Genomic DNA, 20,445 nt, shown 5'->3' with positions numbered 1-20,445 from the left:
AAAGCGCAAGAGAGGCAGGCAGGCGAGCACTCTTGTGCAGTGACATCGGGACTCGCTGCGTAATGCAGCACCATTCCCAATCCCTAAAATGCAGGCCGAAGGACAGCCCTGTTCAGTCCCACACCTCTTCTCCACGCACAGCACACACAGAGTCAGATCAGAGGAGAAAATGCAGGGAAAAGCTCTTCTCTTCTTTCTCTGCCCCCCTTTGCCCCCCCCCCCCAGCCAGACATGCTGTATGTCTCCTGAGCGAACGAGCAAGCGAGGTGAGCGAAAAATCTTCCAGTCTTTGGGATGTTAGACTGAATTTCACCCCTTCTGGAAGTGCTCAGATGACTGGCAGCCAACAGAGCCCCAGGCAGAATTGCACCCTGCGAGGGGGCCATCTCCAACACTCCTCTGCCATCTCCTTTGCCTCTTACCACCCCCTGCCACCCCCTTGCCTCTTAGCGCCCCCTAAGTCATCCCACTGCCCCCCAGGGGGGCGGTACCACCCACTTTGGGAACCACTGGTTTAGAGGCTCTTAAAAGGGGAAGGTCAAGGGATGCAGTGGCTCAGTGGCTAAGACTTTTTGAAACTTGTTGCTCAGAAAGGTCAGCAGTTCAGTGGTTCAAATCTCTAGCATCACATAACGAAGTGGGCTCCCGTTACTTGTCCCAGGTTCTGCCAGGGGTGGGTTTCAACTGGTTTGCACCGGTCCCTGCGATCCGGTTGGTCGCCGAACCCGGAAGTAAGTAACTTCCGGGAATGGCAAAGCCCCCCCCCCGCGCCCGCGCGCGCGCCGCACACCTGTGCCCACTCCTTACCCGGTTTTTACGAATTCTGCGCTTCCATGCATGCGCAGAACGCATACAGCGCCTGCGCGATCCTCCAGGAGCAGCTGGAGCATCGCGCAGACGCTAGTACGTGTGCATGCGTGCGCCGCGTGTGTGCACGAGGACGCCGCATGCGTGCGCGAGGACGCCGCCGGCCTCGTTCCAACCGAACTGGTTGAACGGGGCGAGAAACCCACCCATGGGTTCTGCCAACCTAGCAGTTCAAAAGAATGTAAAAATGGAGGTAGAAAATAGGAACCACTTTGGTGGGAAGATAATGGTATTCTGGGGGCCTTCGGCATTTAGTCATGCCAGCCACATGACCACAGAGACATCTTCGGACAGCACTAGAGATGAACACCTTCCCCTAGAGCTGGGAACGACTAGCACATATATACGAGGGGAACCTTTACCTTTACCTAAAGGGGAAGGTGGCTTGAAAATGCCACAGGTTCTCTTTTACCGCAGTTACTCAACCATCCCAGTGTAGCCCCAATCACTTTGCTCTGTTTTGAGTTCTGCAGATTGTTCTAAGTTTATATAGTTACCCTCCACAATAACCCAGACAAAGGAACTGAGTGAAGCTGACAAGAGTTTTCATTATTTCCTCCTCCACTTAAACACAAAGTGCCAGGCTTTTTATTGGGCTTTTGGTGTGGGATGGCAAAGCAGCTACTTTATGCTTTTTTTGTTCCAAAACCAGGACTCCAAATCAACTCGCCTTATCTTGATGGGTATTGTTGTTGTTGTTATTATTCAGTTTGATGCCATTTGACTGCAAGCAGCTTTGGGCAAACCACAAAATACCATACAATATAAAAAACCATAATAATAAAAAAATAATCTAACAGAGGCGCTAGCCATCGAAACCCCCCCCCCCAGTCTTGGAGAACAACCAGTGTTTATGGTCCCCAGAATGTCAACAGGATTGGAGCCATCTGACCCTCAATGGGAACCTCATTGCAGAGAACAGCCACTCTGGCAGAGAAGAGAGCTTCTTGGGTACTGATAGATGACATGGTTTAATTGAAAGACCCCCAAATTTGCCAGCACGGAAACTGCTTTGGTCGCGCTGATCGATGATCTCTGGCGAGCCAGGGATAGGGGTCATTCCTCTATCCTAGTGCTTCTTGACCTCTCAGCGGCCTTCGATATCATCGACCATGGTATCCTTCTGCGACGATTGCGGGAGGTGGGAGTGGAGGCACCATTCATCAGTGGTTCTCCTCCTACCTCTCGGACAGGTCACAGTCGGTGTTGGTTGGAGGGCAGAGATCAACCCCTAGGCCCCTCAATTATGGGGTGCCACAGGGTTCGGTCCTGTCCCCCCTCCTATTTAACATCTACATGAAAGCCGCTGGGTGAGATCATACGCCGGCACGGGATTAAATATCACCAATATGCAGATGATACACAATTGTATCTGTCCGCCCCGTGCCAACTCAGTGAAGCAGTAGAAGTGATGTGCCAGTGCCTGGAGGCTGTCAGGGTCTGGATGGGAATGAACAGCTTGCACTCAATCCCGACAAGACTGAGTGGCTATTGATGCTCCCTCCCAAGGATGGGCCAGCTATTCCATCTCTTAGCCTGTGGGGGTGAAATTATACACCCCTCAGAGAGGGGCTCACAATTTGGGAGTCCTCCCTGGATCCTCAGCTGATACTAGAACATCACCTGTCGGCTGTGGACCAGGGGGACCTTTGCCCAGGTTTGCCTGTAGTGCACCAATTGCGACCCTATCTGGACCGGGAGGGCCCTTCGGATAGTCACTCACGCCCTCGTCACCTCAAGACTGGATTACTGTAACACGCTCTACATGGGGCTGCCCCTGAAGAGTTTTCTAGGACTTCAGCAAGTCCAGAATGCAGCTGCTCGAGCGTTTGTGGGTGCACCTAGGTACACCCACGTTACACCTATCCTCCACGAGCTGCACTGGCTTCCTATCGATCTCCAGACACACTTCAAGGTGCTAGTCGTTACTTTTAAAGCCCTACATGGTATCGGACCTGGCTACTGAGAGACCGCTTCCTGCCAGTTACCTCCCAGAGACCTATTAGATCGTACAGACTAGGCCTCCTCCGGATTCCATCTGCCAGTCAATGTCTGCTTGCGACCCCCCGGGGGAGGGCCTTCTCTGTAGCTACTCTGGCCCTATGGAACGATCTCCCCATTGAGATCTGGACCCTTCTACCCTTCCGGCCTTCCGCAAAGCGACCAAGACCTGGCTGTTCCGGCAGTCCTGGGGCTGTTGATTTATCCAGCCCCATCCTAAGTTATGAATGCGGTGGAATTTTTAATTGTTTTATTTTTTTTAGTTTTTATATCCCCTTTCCCTTTTATTTGTAAGCCACCCTGAGTCTTCCGAGAATGGGCAGCATACAAACTAATTAATTAATTAATTAATTAATTAATTAATTAATTAATTAAATAAATAAAATAACCTAAATCTTAAATTAGCTGGGCAGATGCCACCTCGAATAGAATAGAATTAGAATAGAATAACAGAGCTGGAAGGGACCTGGGAGGTCTTCTAGTCCAACCCCCTGCTCAGGCAGGAACCCTATATACCATTTCAGACAATGATTATCCAACATCTTCTTAAAAATTTCCAGTGTTGGGGCATCACAACTTCTGGAGGCAAGTTGTTCCACTGATTAATTGTTCTGTCAGGAAATTTCTTCTCAGTTCTAAGTTGCTTCTCTGCTTGTTTAGTTTCTACCCATTACTTCTTGTTCTGGCCCTCAGGTGCTTTGGAGAATAGTTTGACTCCCTCTTCTTTGTGGCAACCCTTGAGATGTTGGAACACTAATAACTAAGGTTTATGCTATATAGGGCTGTATAACATCATAACCAGTACATTGAACCACACCCAATGCAGGTTTGCAGAGAAAAGATGTCATATATGCCATGCCATTGAATTCTGGGACCAGTTGAAATTTCTGAGTGGTATTCAGTAGCAGTCTCCTATAGACCAAATGTAATATTCAAGCTGTGAAGTATTTAGGGCATGAATGTCTGTCTGAATACCTTCCTATCTGAGGAAAGGGTGCAACTTGCACATCACAGATGCCACGTGTCCATCAAGCAGGAGCTGTGAATCCATGAAAGCCCCAAGTTGAGCACTACTTTTGAATGGGGACATGCAATTCCCCCCAACGCTAAAAATTACAATGCCTCCCTAAACTAGTTTCCCCAATAACTGTATCTACCCAGTCTTGCTGGAACTTAATCAAAAACATCCACCACATTTAGATCCACTCAGCTTTGAGGAACTGGGCCAGGATTGTCTTACTTGATTGGACTGGGGCTGAATGATCTAATTGGGTACCATCAGCTTATGGATGATACTAAATCCCAAACTGGTGGATAAGCTCCATGCAGCAATTTCACATACAGTACATGTTGAATAAAAGTTGGAGAAAATCAAACCTTTGTGGCACCCCGCAAAGGAGTAGTTGGGAACAGGAGTATCTTTTCCATCTAACACCTACTAAAACCAGCCCTGAAGGAACAAGGAGAAGAAACCATAATTTTTAGTTTTAGTTTTAGCTTTTTATTGTGTTGTACGCCGCCCACTCCCGAGGACTCCGGGCGGCTCACAATAGACAAGGGAAGGGGAAGACTAGACAGAGACAACACTTTAAAAACAAAAACCACACATTCACAATTTCCGCGGGCTGGATAAAATGTCCCCTCCCTCATTCCCAATCCTTTGAGCCCGTCCAGAAAATCAAAATTATATACACTCCTTTAAAAAAAAAGCTTTTGTAGGAATGGTAACAATTATTTAATTTCTTTGTTTTATATCAGCTGTGTGCTTGACATGTTGCTTGTAGGACCTATAGTAGATGGTGGAGGGCATTGAATGGGTAAAAGGTTTTGCATTCTCCTATTAGTAAGAGAAGATTTCCATAGTATTCACTATTTGCTGTGTGTTCCAATTTTTGTAACGCTGAAGATGATCAAAGATAAAGTTTCAAAAAGGATGTAGAGCAATTGGAAAGTATAAATGAAGCCATATGGAAATGGCCACCGTCTTCCTCAAGTGTTTTGATCCTTCCAAGTATTTCAGCCTGCAGCTTTTTTTATTCATGATTTGGCTGTGTTCGTTAAGGCAAATGGGAGTTGCAGTCCAAAATATTTTGTGAACACCAGATGGGTAACATTCTCTATTATTGAACCCTCATAACTGCTAAGGAAGACATTTAGTTCTTTTAATGTATACAGTCTTCAAGGTGCTATTAGTCACCCATAAAGCCCTACATGGCAGTGGATCTGGATACTTGAGAGACCGCCTTCTGCCAATTACATCCCTGCGACCAATAAGATCACATAGATTAGGCCTCCTCCGCATTCCATCGGCCAGCCAATGTCGGCTGGCAACTACAAGGAGGAGGGCCTTCTCAGTAGTAGCCCCGACCCTTTGGAACGAGCTCCCCGTAGAGATTCGCACCCTCTCCACCGTCCAGGCCTTCCGCACAGCCCTTAAGACTGGCTCGCCCCGTCAGGCCGGGGGACAAGGATAGTTTACCCCTCCCGAATGATGAATGTATGTTGTTTACTATTTTATTATATGTCTCTATCTTAACGTCTGTATTCCCCTTCCCCGATTTTATGTGAGCCGCCCTGAGTCCCCTCAGGAAAAGGGCGGCCTACAAATACTAATAAATCTAAAATCTAAATCTAAATCTTACCTTGGAAAATATTTTTCTTGCTTGCTTATTTTAAACCAGACCAGCTAGATCAATAAAATAGTTTATGGTCTATGTGACATTTTTCTTAATGTTAACTCTATTCCATTTTTGTGGATTTTTGTTGTGGTTAGCAGTCTCTTCACATAAATTTTACAACTAGGCACAGAATGACATTCTGGGGACTGAGGTCTGCATTTTTGCCCTTTCCTCCCTCAGGTTCTTTTTGGATGAATCCCCAATACTTGTTGAAAGTTTTGCCAGGCAACGGAAGCAAAAGATCTTTATACTTCTGCAACGTGTTGGTGTCTCTGATCCAAAAACATAGTGGCAAACATCGGAATTGGGTCCCTCATTTGCACATAGGATTATCACTTTATAAGGTAAAGAGAATTATGCTTAAATGGGAGTTAGAATTGCTCAAGATGAAGAGAAGGAAGCTCGTTGGCTTTGCCAAGCAAATACTATAAACACTAACTTCTTTTCCAATACGGGTCTGTGATCTTAACCAACAGAGATGTCCCAGTTCCATAAAATAGGCACTGAATATTTAGTCATTTTTTTTCTTTGCTTGAATCTTTTACTCTTTTTCTTTCTAGTTTGTATTTAATTTTCTTGTTCTAGTTAGAACCTATAATAACATATCAAAACTATTTAGCCTTATAAAGATTGTTATTAAATTAAGATAAGAGATTATAAACTACAAGCAGAAAAAAGAAGGGTCAGGATTACAAGAATATCATGTAAATAAATATAGATAAGATTCTACACCCAAGTTTTGCATAGCAATCAAAACCTTTCCTGATTTTATTATTATTATTTAATAAATTTATATGCGCCCAATCCCATAGGACTCCGGGATAATTCGCTAGCAAACACACCAACATTTTCTACTATATTTAGCACAATTTCTTGTACACTTTAAAAAAGGTGAAAAGGGTTTTAAAGACAATGTAGGCCTAAACAACCTGCAAAAGACTAATAAACAAGGGTAGAGGGTCTGATTGATGAGTTTAGTGCTTTCATGTTCTGATTAGGTCTATTACTTAACAATTCTCACTTTAAAAGACTTGGTGTTTACTTGTTGACACATGTCCTTTCTCTTCTTTCTAGGTCGACCAGGAGGTATGTAGAACATTTGTGTGTGTGTGCGGGGGCACAGTTTGGTACAATAGATCTTATACATTACTTTGCTTTTTTAACCGAATTAAGGTTAAGCAGAAAATGTGCAACTAACCTAAATGAGTGCACAAAACTGACTTTCTGTTGTATTAATTTCTGCTGTGAATATGATTTTCATTTATTCAGGGTCTTAATGTTGGAGACATGATGTTGAAGGTAGACAATCTGAAGTGCAATAGACTTAAATTAGTAATGAAGAACATGTCTCAGTGATTGCACTGGATTTATTTTAAGTATCATACATCATAAAATACACAGGTCCTTTATGTGAAAACGTTGAAATATATTGCTTTCATAGGGTGAAATATTCAGACTGAAATCTTAATATTTTTTGTTGGAAGTTATTATTGAAATTGTTCACAATTTCAGGGTTTGGTTTTTTCCTTTTCCAGATCTGAACACTGTCAATGTGAGTGTTTAGATATGGTATTCAAGTGTTCCTTGTTCTTATTTTAGATAAGCTTCTTAAGGAAATTAGAAAAAAAAAGACTGTTAATGCCAAAGTGATTGAATACATTTCAAGATAATGCACTTTTATGGGCTTAATTAAGGATTAATGGCACTGTTCCTGGGATATGCCCAGAAGTAGTAGACAAGGTGAGTGAGAAATGGTTTTATTACATTTTTCCCCCTTTTTCCCCTTTCTTTTCTGGCTCTATAATTATAAATTACTGGGAGATGTTCAACTACCATTTTGGCTGATTTGTGGAAATTACTTGTAGATGCCACTAAATCGATATAAACATTTTTCTCCCACTGCATATAGCTAGCCTTAAATAATAGTCTAAGCTACGTCATTCAAATATGTTGACTTTTTCAAATTTAAATAATTTAAGCTGCATTCAGGAGATTAGATAGCATTGTTCAGTAGAACAGCTTTTCCAACATGAACAATTCTCTAACATTTGGTTTCCATCACCTGAATTCTTAGTTAAGTCCCTGTAGTTGGGAACTTTTGGGAGAGCAGAAGCCTAATATTCTAATTGTTTTTTCATGTTTTCATTTTTATTCAGGAATTGTAATTTTTCTTTATTCTTTTTTCCCTTTTCTTTTCGCTCCAGTTTCCTCAGTATCATTTTTATATATGTACTATCAAATTTATGTACTATCATTTTTATATATGTTACTATCAAATAATCTGACCACATTCAGATTATAGCCAATTTATAATGTCTATATTTTGTCAAACACTTTGTTTTACAAATTGATGTGTTAATGTAAATGTATAGACATTTTCATTGATAATTCAAGTCAGAGGTGGTATTCAGCAGGTTCTGACCAGTTCTGGAGAACCGGTAGCGGAAATTTTGAGTAGTTCAGAGAACTGGTAAATACCATCTCTGACTGGACTCTCTCCCATCTATTCTCTGCCTCCCAAGTCCCCAGTAACCTTCCCCTGGAGTGGGGAAGGAATGGAGATTTTAACAGTATCCTTCCCCTGACACGCCCCCACTATGCCATGCCATCAAGCCACGCTCACAGAACTGGTAAGTAAATATTTTTGAATCCCACCACTGATTCAAGTGCACTTTCATGTGGCTACATGTGCTTTGACAATGATTTGGAAAAGTATCATCTTATCACAAGAATGTGTGAGAATGTGAGCACAGCACCTCTGTTTAGCAGCCCAAGACCCTTGGAGGGTGAAGCTGGCCAAGGCCTGTGGAGACCCAGCAGGGCAGGAAGAGGGGGGGGAGATAGCTAGCAGGGGCGCTACAGCATCCCTGCAGTTGGTCATATGGGCAAATGACTGCAGGGGCACTGCAGTGGCCCTAATTTCAAAACTGAATCATAAGTAGCCTTTGGTGTGTGTGTGTGTGTGTGGTGTCTGTCATAACATTGAACAGTCACTAAGTGACTGGTCATAAGTTGAGACTACCATGTTCCCTGAAAATAAGAAAGGGTCTTATTTTCTTTTGACCTCCAAAATAAGCACTTGGCATTATTTCAGGATCTTATTATTTTTGAGGTGCGGAGGGCTGGGAGCATGGTCACCTCATGGCTGCTGCTGGTTTGCAATATTTTCGGGGAGGGTGTATTTTGGGGGGAGGGTTTATTTGAACACATGCAACTCAAAAGCCCAATTGGACTTATTATCCAGGGAGATCTTATTTCAGGGAACAGGGATACTTGTATGGCTCCAGCTAGTGATGCATGAATGATAATATGCTCTGGACAATTTTGCTTATAATGACAAGATTTTTTTCCAAAAGTTTTGTTTTCTGAAAAACTTTTGGTAATTAAGATAGACTCCTTCAAATGGAATGCAATATATTCAGCATACTGAATCACACAGGAATCTTGAGAAATATGAAATTAACCTTTAATGACTACAATATATTTAATTGCATTACGTTTCTGATGTACTGCATGAGGTCAAGAGGGCTAAAAGTGTTTGCTGCTGATTTTTGTTTGTACTCAGTGTCTGAATGTATCTTGCTGCTATGTGAACAACTGTTATCCAGCACGGACTCCAGTTGCCGTGATACTGTTTTTCCATTGTGGCAATATGCTGATGAAACTTTCACCATGTCTGTCTAGACTAGAAAGGAATCTTTGGTGACAAATTGCACTTCATGGTCTTGTGTGCTGTAAGAAGTTTGTCAATCAGCTGATTAGTTGGTGCTCTGTAGCTGCCAAGACAAATTTCAACATCTTTGAATGCTTTCCAGGTGATTTTCTCTAGCCCCACTAACAGATCTTCAAACCAGGAGTGAAATCCTCCTAGTTTGGCTGAACCGGTAGGAACAATTGTCCCTGGTTCTGCGAACCGGTAGTAAAAAAAGCTTCAAGAATTGTGCAGCTCAGCTGTGAACCACACAATCGTCAGAAACTTCCACCCGCTTTTTAAAGCATTTTTTCCTGCCTATTCACCCAAACCAGCAGGAAAATAATGCTTTAAAAAGTGTGGGGCGGAAAGCTTCCGATGATCTTGTGGCTCACAGCTGAGCTGCGAGATTGTTAGAAGCCCCCCCCCCTCTTTTAAACCTTTTTTTCCTGCCGGTTCGGGTGAATAGGTAGGAAAAAATGCTTTAAAAAGTGAAAAAAAATTGGCCATGCCCATCCAGTCACATGACCCTCCCTTCCACCAAGCCACGCCCACAGAACTGGTAGGTAAAATTTTAGATTTCACACCGCTTCAAACCACTTGTCATTGATAATGTATCTGGTCTGTGGACTAACAAATTTGCCTTTCTTAATCTTGGCATCAGTTATTCTCTGAAACATCTGTCTCAAATAATGAAAACCTTCACTTTCCGTGTCCATTGAATTTTCATTAGTTCAGGTTTTATGTGAAGTGGAGGCAAAAATATCTTTATTGGGCAACAAGTGGTTCATGCACCTTTTTTTTTTTTGGCCTGGAACCAAAATTCTTTCAAAGTGACTCTTTGCTTTTAATACAATGCAACTCTCTTGCACAGCTGTCCCATTCACGTATGTAACAACAGTACTTAGTGTACTCAGACTGCATTCCAAGCAGTGAAGTCACTACTTTTAGATATCCACAAATATTCCAGCTGTATCTGGTGTACTGAATGTGCTTCAACATCAGTTCCATGTTTTTGTTCTTTCATGTATGCAACATAACTAACAGATACTGAAAGGTGTCCATTGCCATTGTGTAAGAAGACTATAAAACAGCATGTAATAGGTTACATCACAGGTTATTTGTGTGATTAGCAGCCCAAAATCTATAAAATAAGCCCAAGAGTGTTGAGGAAGCAAAATCTTTGTTGTCCAATCTAATAACATCAAACTTTATTTAGAACAATACTAATAGGATAACATAATCAATATAAAGTCAACAGTCACCATCAAATCAGAACCATAAATGGCATAAAACTGTTACTAAGGTAGCCTGAGAATAGTCTGTAAACATAAAAAAGAGAGTGCATTAGTGCCAAGATAAAATCCATATCACAAATCTATATGCCATTGAAACTCTCCTTGTGCATTTGTAACCTTCAGTTGAAGAAATGGTGAATCAACATATCAACATATTTCAGATAGGCTAGCTTAAAGAATGTACCCCCAATATGGAAACCATGGGACTGAGATTTGGCAGAATTGTGGTAGTTTCAGCACCACCATGCTATAGTACCTCTGCATTGTCAAGGTCAGCTGGGACATATAATAATTCTAACATTCTTGCCAGCTTCCTGGCAGAAAGAAAGGTCAATGAGGAAGTCAGCAGGAAGTCAAAGATCACTCCCACTCCTAATTGCTTTTTTGCCTGACTGTGGTCATTCTGTTTGTCTAGTTTGGCAAAGAACTATCTCTCAAATGGTGAGCCAATGGGTTATGAACCGTCTAGTAAGTAACTAAAGATCCTGGATATATTATATTTCCATTTGGCAATGAAAAACTACAATTAGGTGTCATATGACGTTCTCTAATGAACGTGTTCCATTGGAATAAGAACTACTAAGATTGATGTCAGCCTAACAAGATAAATCAGAGTAAAAACTGTTGCCATATAGATAAGGGCTACTTTTATGTTGAGCTAAAGTAATAACAAAATCTTCAAATCTGCCCTCTGCCTCACTTTATCTTAGTGTGTGCTAGGGAGGGTCTGTTTGAGATGTTTACTCAAACTAATTGTTAGGCCCAGGCTCATGCTTCTCTTATCTCACCGCTGACTTAGTTGTGGCTCTTTCTACTGTCCTTCAAAGTCATTACCTATTCCTCTACATTTTTGCCTGATTTATTTATTTATTTATTTATTTTTATTATATGACTGTGTGTGTGTGTGTGTGTGTGTATGTGTATGTATGTATGTATATGTATGTATATATATATATATATATATATATATATATATATATATATATATATATATATATAGCATACATACATACATGATTCTAGATAATGTATGTGAGATGATGTAGGATTGACTATCAACAGTTAGGGAATCAGTAATCATGAAATATGATGTAAATCAGCACTTAGTAGGACAACAATGAAGACATGGAAAAGATAAATGACAAGTCACTAACTATAAAGAACGAAATTGTCCAGACAATAGTTTTCCCTGGGGTACTCTGTGGAATTAGGGAAAATTGGATTTTGAAGATGCAAATGGAAGGAGCAATGACATTTTTGAAGTTTTGTGATAGAGGAGACTCTTGGGAATACTATGGGTAACAATAAAAATCAATGAATGGATCATAGAGCAAGACAATCAGAGTCCTTACTGAAGACATTAATGACAAGGCTCAAACTATCATATTTGGCATACATTGTGTCCAGGTTTTCAGCTTCTTGAAGGCCATAACAGTAGGAAAATGGAAAGGTAGAGAACAACTTGCAGCAAGTTGGATAGACTTTTTAAATTAAATTCAGTTTACTGCATACAGCGTCCCTTAAATGAGCTTGCATGTAATGACTGACGCAACTCAAATCCCAAAGAGAGTGTGCAACTTGTCAAAGGCACTCAGGTTTTATTAAGGTTGGAGAGTAGTACACAAATTCAAATTGTGACAACCCTCCAAATGTTCTGAATTTTTACTTCAGATTTAATGAGAATATTCTGTTCCTGAGTGAACCCACCAGGCTTTTGTGCTTTAAAAGCTAAACTCTACATGTTGCTTTGCTGTAAAACCTGTCAGGTTGTCATTGCTTTCCATAGGGAGCTCTTAAGGCTATAGGGGATGGCTAGCTATATTATCCGGCTAGAGCAGGGAAACTAAATCTATTTGTCTTTCATGTGGCACTTTGGACCAATTGGGAGACAACACTTTGCCATTTAAGCTTATTGAAGCTTGGAACTGGAGACTGCTAAGAGGTAATTTCAGACATGTATTGAACATCAAGATTAATATAGTGAAGTACAAAACCAAGAGCAGTTTTAAAATTGGAAATACAATGAATCACAGCATTGACCAAAGCATAAATGCTTTGCATTTAATATATGATGCATTCTAAGGGGCAACTCCACCCTCTTAGCAGATGATAAATTGCTCCATTAGCAAGAGAGAAATACAACGAGAGTGAGGGAGAGGGCAAAAGTTGCTCTGCAAATGCTCTTGTGGTAACAAAGTCCATTGGAGAGTAAAATGTCAGAGTCATTGTGAGGTATGGCTGGCTCCAGGAGGCTCCGTTTTTCTTAGCCAATGTAATTATTGATAGCCTTTCTATGCGGAGTATTCTCTGTGATAGAAATACCTAGTCAAAGGGCATGTTTTTCTTCATGATCATATGCAGTGCTCAAACTGCATATCTACAGTTGTAATTCTAAACATGCTTACCAAAAACCATTCTGGAATGTTTAAACATATTAATATTAAGTGCAGATGTGACAGATTTTCACTGGGAATGGTCAGTGTTTCTGTCTTCTCCTGACAGTTTTTACTCCCTATGACTAGAATATTAGTCAACCCAGCCTCCACACCAATAATATTCTAAAATGCATATGGTATGTTTTAATAGAAATTAAACTTTACGGCTGAACCCAACAAATATTTGAGCCATTTCACTCATCTCCCCATGTTAGTCTTTCCTCAGTTTCACTTCCTTCCCTTTTTCCCTATGCTTTCTTTGGGTACAGTTTTAAGCCCTCTGAATAATCAGCTCAGAACAGTTTCCAAGAGATTCTCCAAGACCTAATGGGGGCAGAACTTGGAGAAGGTTGAATCTATTTGAACTGGCTGTACTGGCAGATAAATATAAGAGAAGGTGATCTATCAGATCTGGTCTGGAGTTTTGTAGGTCTTTGAAGGAGATAACTCAGAGGTGGTTTGCAAATCCGGGGCTACCAGTTTGCTTGTGTTCGCTCACGCGCACAACACTTCTGCACATGCACAGAAGCATCCAGGCAGGTGGGTGGAACCTCCTGCCACCGCCACTACTGGTTTGCCCAAACTGGGCCAAACCGGGACCAACCCACCTCTGGGTCAACTGGCATGTTGAATTGCATCTAGAAGCCAAATGGCAGCCAATGCAGTTCACAAAGTTGAGTAAGTTATTCACAAAGTAAGTTCACCTAACTGTATCAGGATATATGCATCATTGCTGAAGCTGCTGCATTTTGTATCACATTTAGTTTGCATATTATTCTTGATTGCACATCATGCACCATGCCTGACTGCAATTGGAGCACCAGAAAGAAACCTGTCGATGATTCAATACTATGTCAGGAGCATGCAAGAGACAGTTTGGTATAGTTATTAAGGCATCAAACTAGAAACAGAGACTGTGAGTTCTACTCCCACTATAGGCACAAAGCCAGGAGACCGGCCTTGGGCCAGTTACTCTCTCTCAGCCCTAGGAAGGAGGCAATAGCAAATGACTTTTGTAAAAACCTGCCAACAAAACTGCAAGGACTTGTCCAGGCACTCTGAGAATAAGACACAAGCGAACACAAGAACTAAAAAAAGTGCAATAATAGGGTGATCCAAATGTTTTCAAATTGTATTTAGCTCCATTTTTGTATGTAACCCGAGAATACCAAGTCTATGTTTTTCACAGTGTTCCTGTTCTTGTTTGTTCCATAAAAGCTGCATTAAGCTTAACCAGTCTTACTTTTTAGTGTTGCATTTCATCTAGAAATATATAGAAACGATCTCCAGCATCTGTTTTTAATACAGGAACAGGATGGTATGCAGGGGTGGGATTCAAAAATTTTAGGAGCTGGTTCTCTGCCTGGTTGTTGGGTGGGCGTAACCATGTGGGGCATGGCCTACTCAAGCTCCTGCACCATGAAGGGGGGCTTATCACCCTCCCCAGGCTCCAGAGGCTTTGTGTGAGCTTCCAGGAGAGCGAAAGCAGCCTCCCCGTGCTCCAGAGATTCAGATTCAGATTCAGATTTAGTTTATTTGTATGCCGCCCTTCTCCGGGAGGGACTCAGGGTGGCAAACAACTCCGAAGGGGAAAAGGGGACACAGACACAATACACATAATTAAAATACACAAAAGTCATACAGCCATACAAGTCGAGAGGGGAGGGGAACTCATCAACCCCAGGCCTGCCGGCACAGCCAGGTTTTGACAGCTTTCCGGAAGGCCTGGAGAGAGGTGAGGGTCCGAATCTCCACGGGGAGCTCATTCCAAAGGGCCGGAGCTGCTACAGAGAAGGCCCTCTCCCGGGTGGTAGCCAGATGGCATTGGCTGGTGGACAGAACCCGGAGGAGGCCGACCCTGTGCGATCTAACGGGTCTATGGGAGGTAATTGGCAGCAGGCGGTCTCTCAAGTACCCAGGTCCAATACCATGAAGGGCTTTATAAGTTACGACTAGCACTTTGAAGTGTATCCGGAGACCGATCGGTAGCCAGTGCAGCTCGCGGAGGACAGGTGTAACATGGGTGTACCGAGGTACACCCACAATTGCTCGCGTGGCTGCATTCTGGATGAGTTGAAGTCTCCGAATACTCTTCAAAGGCTGCCCCATGTAGAGCGCATTGCAGTAGTCCAGTCTTGAGGTCACGAGGGTGTGAGTGACTGTTGCGAGTGCCTCCCGGTTCAGGTAGGGGCGCAACTGGTGCACCAGGCGAGCCTGGGCAAATGCCCCCCTGGTCACAGCCGACTGGTGATGTTCTAAGGTCAGCTGTGGGTCCAGGAGGATTCCCAAGTTGCGCGCCCTGTCTGAGGGGCGTAAATTTTCACCCCCCAGCCTGAGCGATGGAATACTGGCCAAATTCTTGGGAGGGAAACACAACAGCCACTCGGTCTTGTCTGGATTGAGTACAAGCTTGTTAACTCCCATGCAGACCCTGACAGCCTCCAGGCACTGGCGCATTGTGTCAACCGCTTCACTGAGTTGCCACGGGGCAGACAGATACAACTGAGTGTCGGCTGCATACTGATGGTATTTTATCCCGTGCCGTCGAATGATCTCACCCAGTGGCTTCATGTAGATATTGAACAGAAGGGGGGACAGGACCGAACCCTGAGGAACCCCATATTTCAGGGGCCTAGGGGTCGACCTCTTTCCCCCAACTAACACTGACTGCGACCTGTCCGAGAGGTAGGAGGAGAACCACCGAAGGACGGTGCCGCCCACTCCCACCTCTCGTAACCGTCGCAGAAGGATACCATGGTCGATGGTATCGAAGGCCGCTGAGAGGCCAAGGAGCACTAGGATGAAGGAATGACCTCCATCCCTGGCTCTCCAGAGATCATCGGTCAGTGCGACCAAAGGCCCTCTGGAGGCTGGAAATGGGCCCGTTTCCAGACTTCTGGAACTTCCGGGAGGCCCATTTTTCTCCCTCCCAGAGCACCCGCCAAAATAGGCTTCATGAAGACTCCTGGGAGGGGTGGGGTGGGCAGGGCCAGCCTGTCCTTGCAACTACCGGTTAGGCGAACAAGATGTAACTGAACCAATCCGAACTGGCTGAATTCCACCCCTGATGATATGTATATTTGTTCCCAGGGCCTGAGCCAACATTGTGAACAGCATGAACATATAAACATTCATTTCCCTTCCATTATTTTTTTTAAAAAATTCTCAGTCACCATGGTAAATGCCCTTGATTTATTTTCCTGTTTTATTTTTTAGTCCTGCGATAATAATAAAAAGCTGCCTCATTCTTTCTTCATCTGGAACAAACCTTTGGGTCAGTCGCTCTTTGTGAATGATAGGGAAGTGACTCAGGATTTCCGCCTCCCTCCTGGGACTTACGTGGTGGTTCCCTCTACCTTTGAACCTCATCAGGAGTCAGAGTTCATCTTGAGAATCTTCTCCAGAAAGCACAGCCTGCAGTAAGAAATTCTTTTTTAGTTTGCAAAGAACATCCCTACACCCAGACTTCTTGTTTTCAATTCCTCCTGTGTGTTTCCAGCAAAACGTCTGTGCTCCTCAGTTCTGCTTTCTTTTATCTCCTTTTTCACCACATTCATAGTTTCATTTCTTCAAACATCATAGCATGCTGTGAAGTGCCACTGAGCTTGGTATTTGGGTAACCAGTAGATCCATGGGTGGGCTTCAAAAATTTCAGCAACAGGTTCTCTGCCCAGTTGCTGGGTGGGCATGGCCATGGTTGGCATGGCCTAGTCAGCCTCCTGCATCATGGCGGCGGAGGGCATTTTCACCTTCCCCAGGCTCTGGAGGCTTTCTTCAAACCTCTGGGAGGTTAAAAACTGCTTCCTCCAGGCTCCAGAGGCCCTCTGGAGGGTGGAAACAGGCCTGTTTCCAGATTTCCAGAACTTCTGGGAGACCTGTTTTTCCCCCTCCCTAACCTTCGTGTAGGCCCTGCACTTACCTCGCATCCAAAAGGGACCATGTGGAGACTCCTGGGAGGGGTGGTGTGGGTGGGCAGGGCCAGCCAGGGGTGGGGATTTGGAGGTTCTCCAAACTGGCTATAATTTTAGCTATGGTTCTCCCGAACCCAGGCAAACCCCTAGCAGCCCACCCTTGAGTAGATCTTTCTGTGCATATTTAAGGCCTGTATGAAGTACTCTGCATTTTATAGAACCCAGAGATTTGCCATTTGGATGTGGATGCCAAAGAAGTAAAAGAGTTCCGAGATGAGAAATTGGTTTAAAATAATAATGGAACTCACAATCCTTCGAGACACAATCCACTGTGCTTCTCTAAAGCTTTCTTAACTTTACTAGGACAATTTGGAGGAGGGTGTCAAAAAGATTTGCTGATATACCACAATCAGGCTTCCGTTACTGCTCATCTGAATCAGCTGCATGAGCAACCTAAACGTTTTTAAAGTTTTTAAAATAATAATTAAATTAAATTACTATTAAATTAAATTTTTATTCAAGTTCAAAAATCTAAAATATACTTTGAAGCAAGATAAAATATCAGATCTCAAGATCAAGATAAAACAACAGATCTCAGTCTAGATAAATCATGATACCCACTTCATCATTCTAATATTCATGGTGGTTTCTTTCTTCTTTTTTAAAGTGAATTGGGTGGAGACTTGAACTGTGTCCTTTCAAAGGTGAGATATGATCAGGAATCATGCCGTATAGCTGCTACTTTGTTTTGTCTTTTGTTCTTTTCTGCTTAACTGCTCTCAGAGGCATAACCTGAATGGGGATGAGGCCATCAGTGAGCTAAATTTACAAATGGATTCTGATTGTCAGTCGTGACACCTGAATGTCAGACTAAAAATTAAAGAAAAAGTAGGAGTGATTGAGCCATCCTTGCGGTGTGCTTTTAAAGGGTAGCAGAAAGCAAAGGAAACATAACTCATAGTACTTCATAATGTAGAAATGGCAACATAAGATCTCTCCTTCATCACTCATGTGCAGTGAATATTTCTTTTGACTTAAAGCATAATAGCTGATCAAGAAAGAAAATCTTGAGAACTCACTAGCTAAATGCCACAGGGACCCAAAACACATGCACTGTCTCTTACTAAGCTGTGACTAAGGTAGAATAGATAAATAGATTGCTATTGAGAATAGCATCATTTAATCTCAGTTTTAAAAGAACAGTGAGGGGCTGCTAGCATGCTTTCTGTCCAAATTTGAAGAGGCAGTGAGGCTGTTTAAATCTCCTAGTGATGTTGACCTTGAGGTTTAAGTTAATGTCTCTAGCTCTGTTCATCTGTTTCAATATTAAAATTTTGTATACATTTTTGGGAGCCAAATGACACATGCTTTTATACCAAGGGGGCGGGGAGGGGGAACCTTTTGAAGCTAAGAGCCTCACCTAAAAAAGAAAATCATCTGCATTTGTTGCCAAAGTTCAAGAAAGGGGATTTTCAAGAGGCTCAAGATATTGTATGGATCAATAAGGCAATTGCTAGCCATGAATTGCAGAATATGGCAAATAAAATGATTCAGGAGATGCTAACATTTTTTGATGACCTCTGTGCAACACACAATTTAACAGTTTAGCCGGGAGGCACATAAATGTGCCAATGTTGAAGACTTAGATGGATATCTCATGAGCCTAAACACATTTATAGAGAATCAATAATGTATCTAGGGCAGGATAGTTTTTGATTCTTCTAGATTTTGAGGCTTTACATTGTATACATACATAATTAGAACTGGGAAGTCAGGGTCATATAGTGATTGAACTAGGACCATGGAGACTCAAGTTGAAATCCATCTTTAGTCAGGGAAACTGACTGGTTAACCTGGGACCAACTACCAGCCCAGATTCACACTGTAGTTGTAGGGAAAATGGAAGAGGGAGTACTATATGTACTGTCTTGAAATCCCAAGGAAAGATTGGCTATACATCTAATAAATAAATATGCTGAGTTACAAGTTGCTGACAGTAACTTGTAGGGAAGGTCCATTCTTAAACAAAGGTGAATATGAAAAATCCTGAAAAATTGGATAGATTTCCCCCTTTCATCTTTTGCGTTTTTGTTTTATTCTTTGTAGGAAATAGTTGATAAACATGAAGATTGTGAAGAATTCTTCTCTACGTATTTTGAGCAAGTGAGTATCCCTTTCTGGTACATCTAAGGACTTTTTTTTAACATGCTTGACCAAAAACAGTTTCTCAGAAAAATTATGGGTTTTCCAATTGGCATTTCTCTGTTGGTGTGTAGCTATTGATTAAAGAACTATACTCTAATTGGGCTCACATAGCAAGATCATAAAATTGTTTGTGTGGAATTTTACTTCTGTGTAAACCCAGCCCTTATGTTTTAAAAACCATGGATTTGTGGATATGTTTTGTATGAAACCAGGCAATTTTGGTGAATGTAACCATGATTAATAAACCACGGCTTAGCCTGAAGTATAAACCTCCTCTTTGATGATAATTACATCTTGAAGATTCAATCTTCAATGTCTGATAAGAAAAAAATGTCCTTCTCAACATCAAATGTCAGTATCCCTTAGTTGCATGATGCAATCACTGGACCCAAAATGTCATAAATGGACCATCCTGTCTAGTAGCACACAGTGGGAGTTGAAGATGTCTGGTTCAAACTTCAAGTTGGGTATTGTGTGGTGGACCTGAAATCCAGAGAGGCATAGCTAGTTCTTGCTGAAAGTACAGCAACAGTTAGATCAATGGTCTTGCTTGATATACACTATATTGTTGCAAGTATTCGCTCACCCATCCAAATAATCAGAATCAGTTGTGAGCGAATACTTTTGGCAATATAGTGTAAATGAACTAAAAATCTATATGACCAATAGAGGACAGTAACAGTACAGAAATCAGAAGGTTTGGTTTTTATAAGGATCCACTGGGATTTCTGCAGCCCAGACATAGTATGTCCAATATAAGACAGATTGTATATGCTTGAACAGAATAATATTTTTAATATATCATTGTCTAATAGATGGAGAAAAGATGGGATAAAATTAAATTTAATTAAATTGAGAATCATAAACCTTTCTCTTTTATTGCTTTGACATAATTCAAAAATGGATTTTTTTAAAAAAACCTCAGGTTTCCATATTAAAAAAAAAAAGATAACAGGACTATGCCCTATCTTTCCTTCCCCGTTAGTAATTTTAGATGTAAAGATGTTATTCACTGGATTTTCTATAATTTTGTCTCCCTTGCTTTAGTATCCTGAAGTAAACGCAGTGCAGCTGCAAAGGATCCTAAACAGGATGACATGGAGAAGTATATCTGGTATGGGATTCTAAAACTCAGTATGTATTTTATACACATTTTCACACATACCTACATGAAATCTATGAGTGATGCAAACAGTGAACTTTCTATTCATTCATATTTTAGTATTTTAGCTACTTTAAGTGCTTTTCAAGTAGGAAAGTAGGCAAAATATTTTAAATCAATAAATATATAGGCTAGTCTCACGGGCTTTTAAAAGAGAATGGGATTTAATTTACCCTTCATCCTTTATAGCACAGGAT

At 41.9% G+C, this 20,445-nt stretch overlaps 1 protein-coding gene across 1 annotated transcript in view; it reads left to right on the top strand.

Moving 5' to 3' along the window:
• The window catches only part of LOC116506934 (calpain-14-like), a 35,068-nt gene extending 14,839 nt beyond the window's left edge, over positions 1-20,229 (top strand). Inside the window, 6 exon segments of the mRNA XM_032214824.1 lie at positions 5,727-5,890; positions 6,621-6,632; positions 16,187-16,389; positions 17,549-17,585; positions 18,988-19,044; positions 20,134-20,229. Of these exon segments, the coding sequence (XP_032070715.1) occupies positions 5,727-5,890; positions 6,621-6,632; positions 16,187-16,389; positions 17,549-17,585; positions 18,988-19,044; positions 20,134-20,214 (554 nt within the window). The 3' untranslated portion in view covers positions 20,215-20,229.
• Positions 20,230-20,445: the final 216 nt, after the last annotated feature.

The sequence above is a fragment of the Thamnophis elegans genome, chromosome 4 (assembly GCF_009769535.1).
Source record: "Thamnophis elegans isolate rThaEle1 chromosome 4, rThaEle1.pri, whole genome shotgun sequence".
NCBI lineage: Eukaryota > Metazoa > Chordata > Lepidosauria > Squamata > Colubridae > Thamnophis > Thamnophis elegans.
Note: the sequence above shows the minus strand (reverse complement) of the source record. Positions and strands in the feature narration are given on the sequence as shown.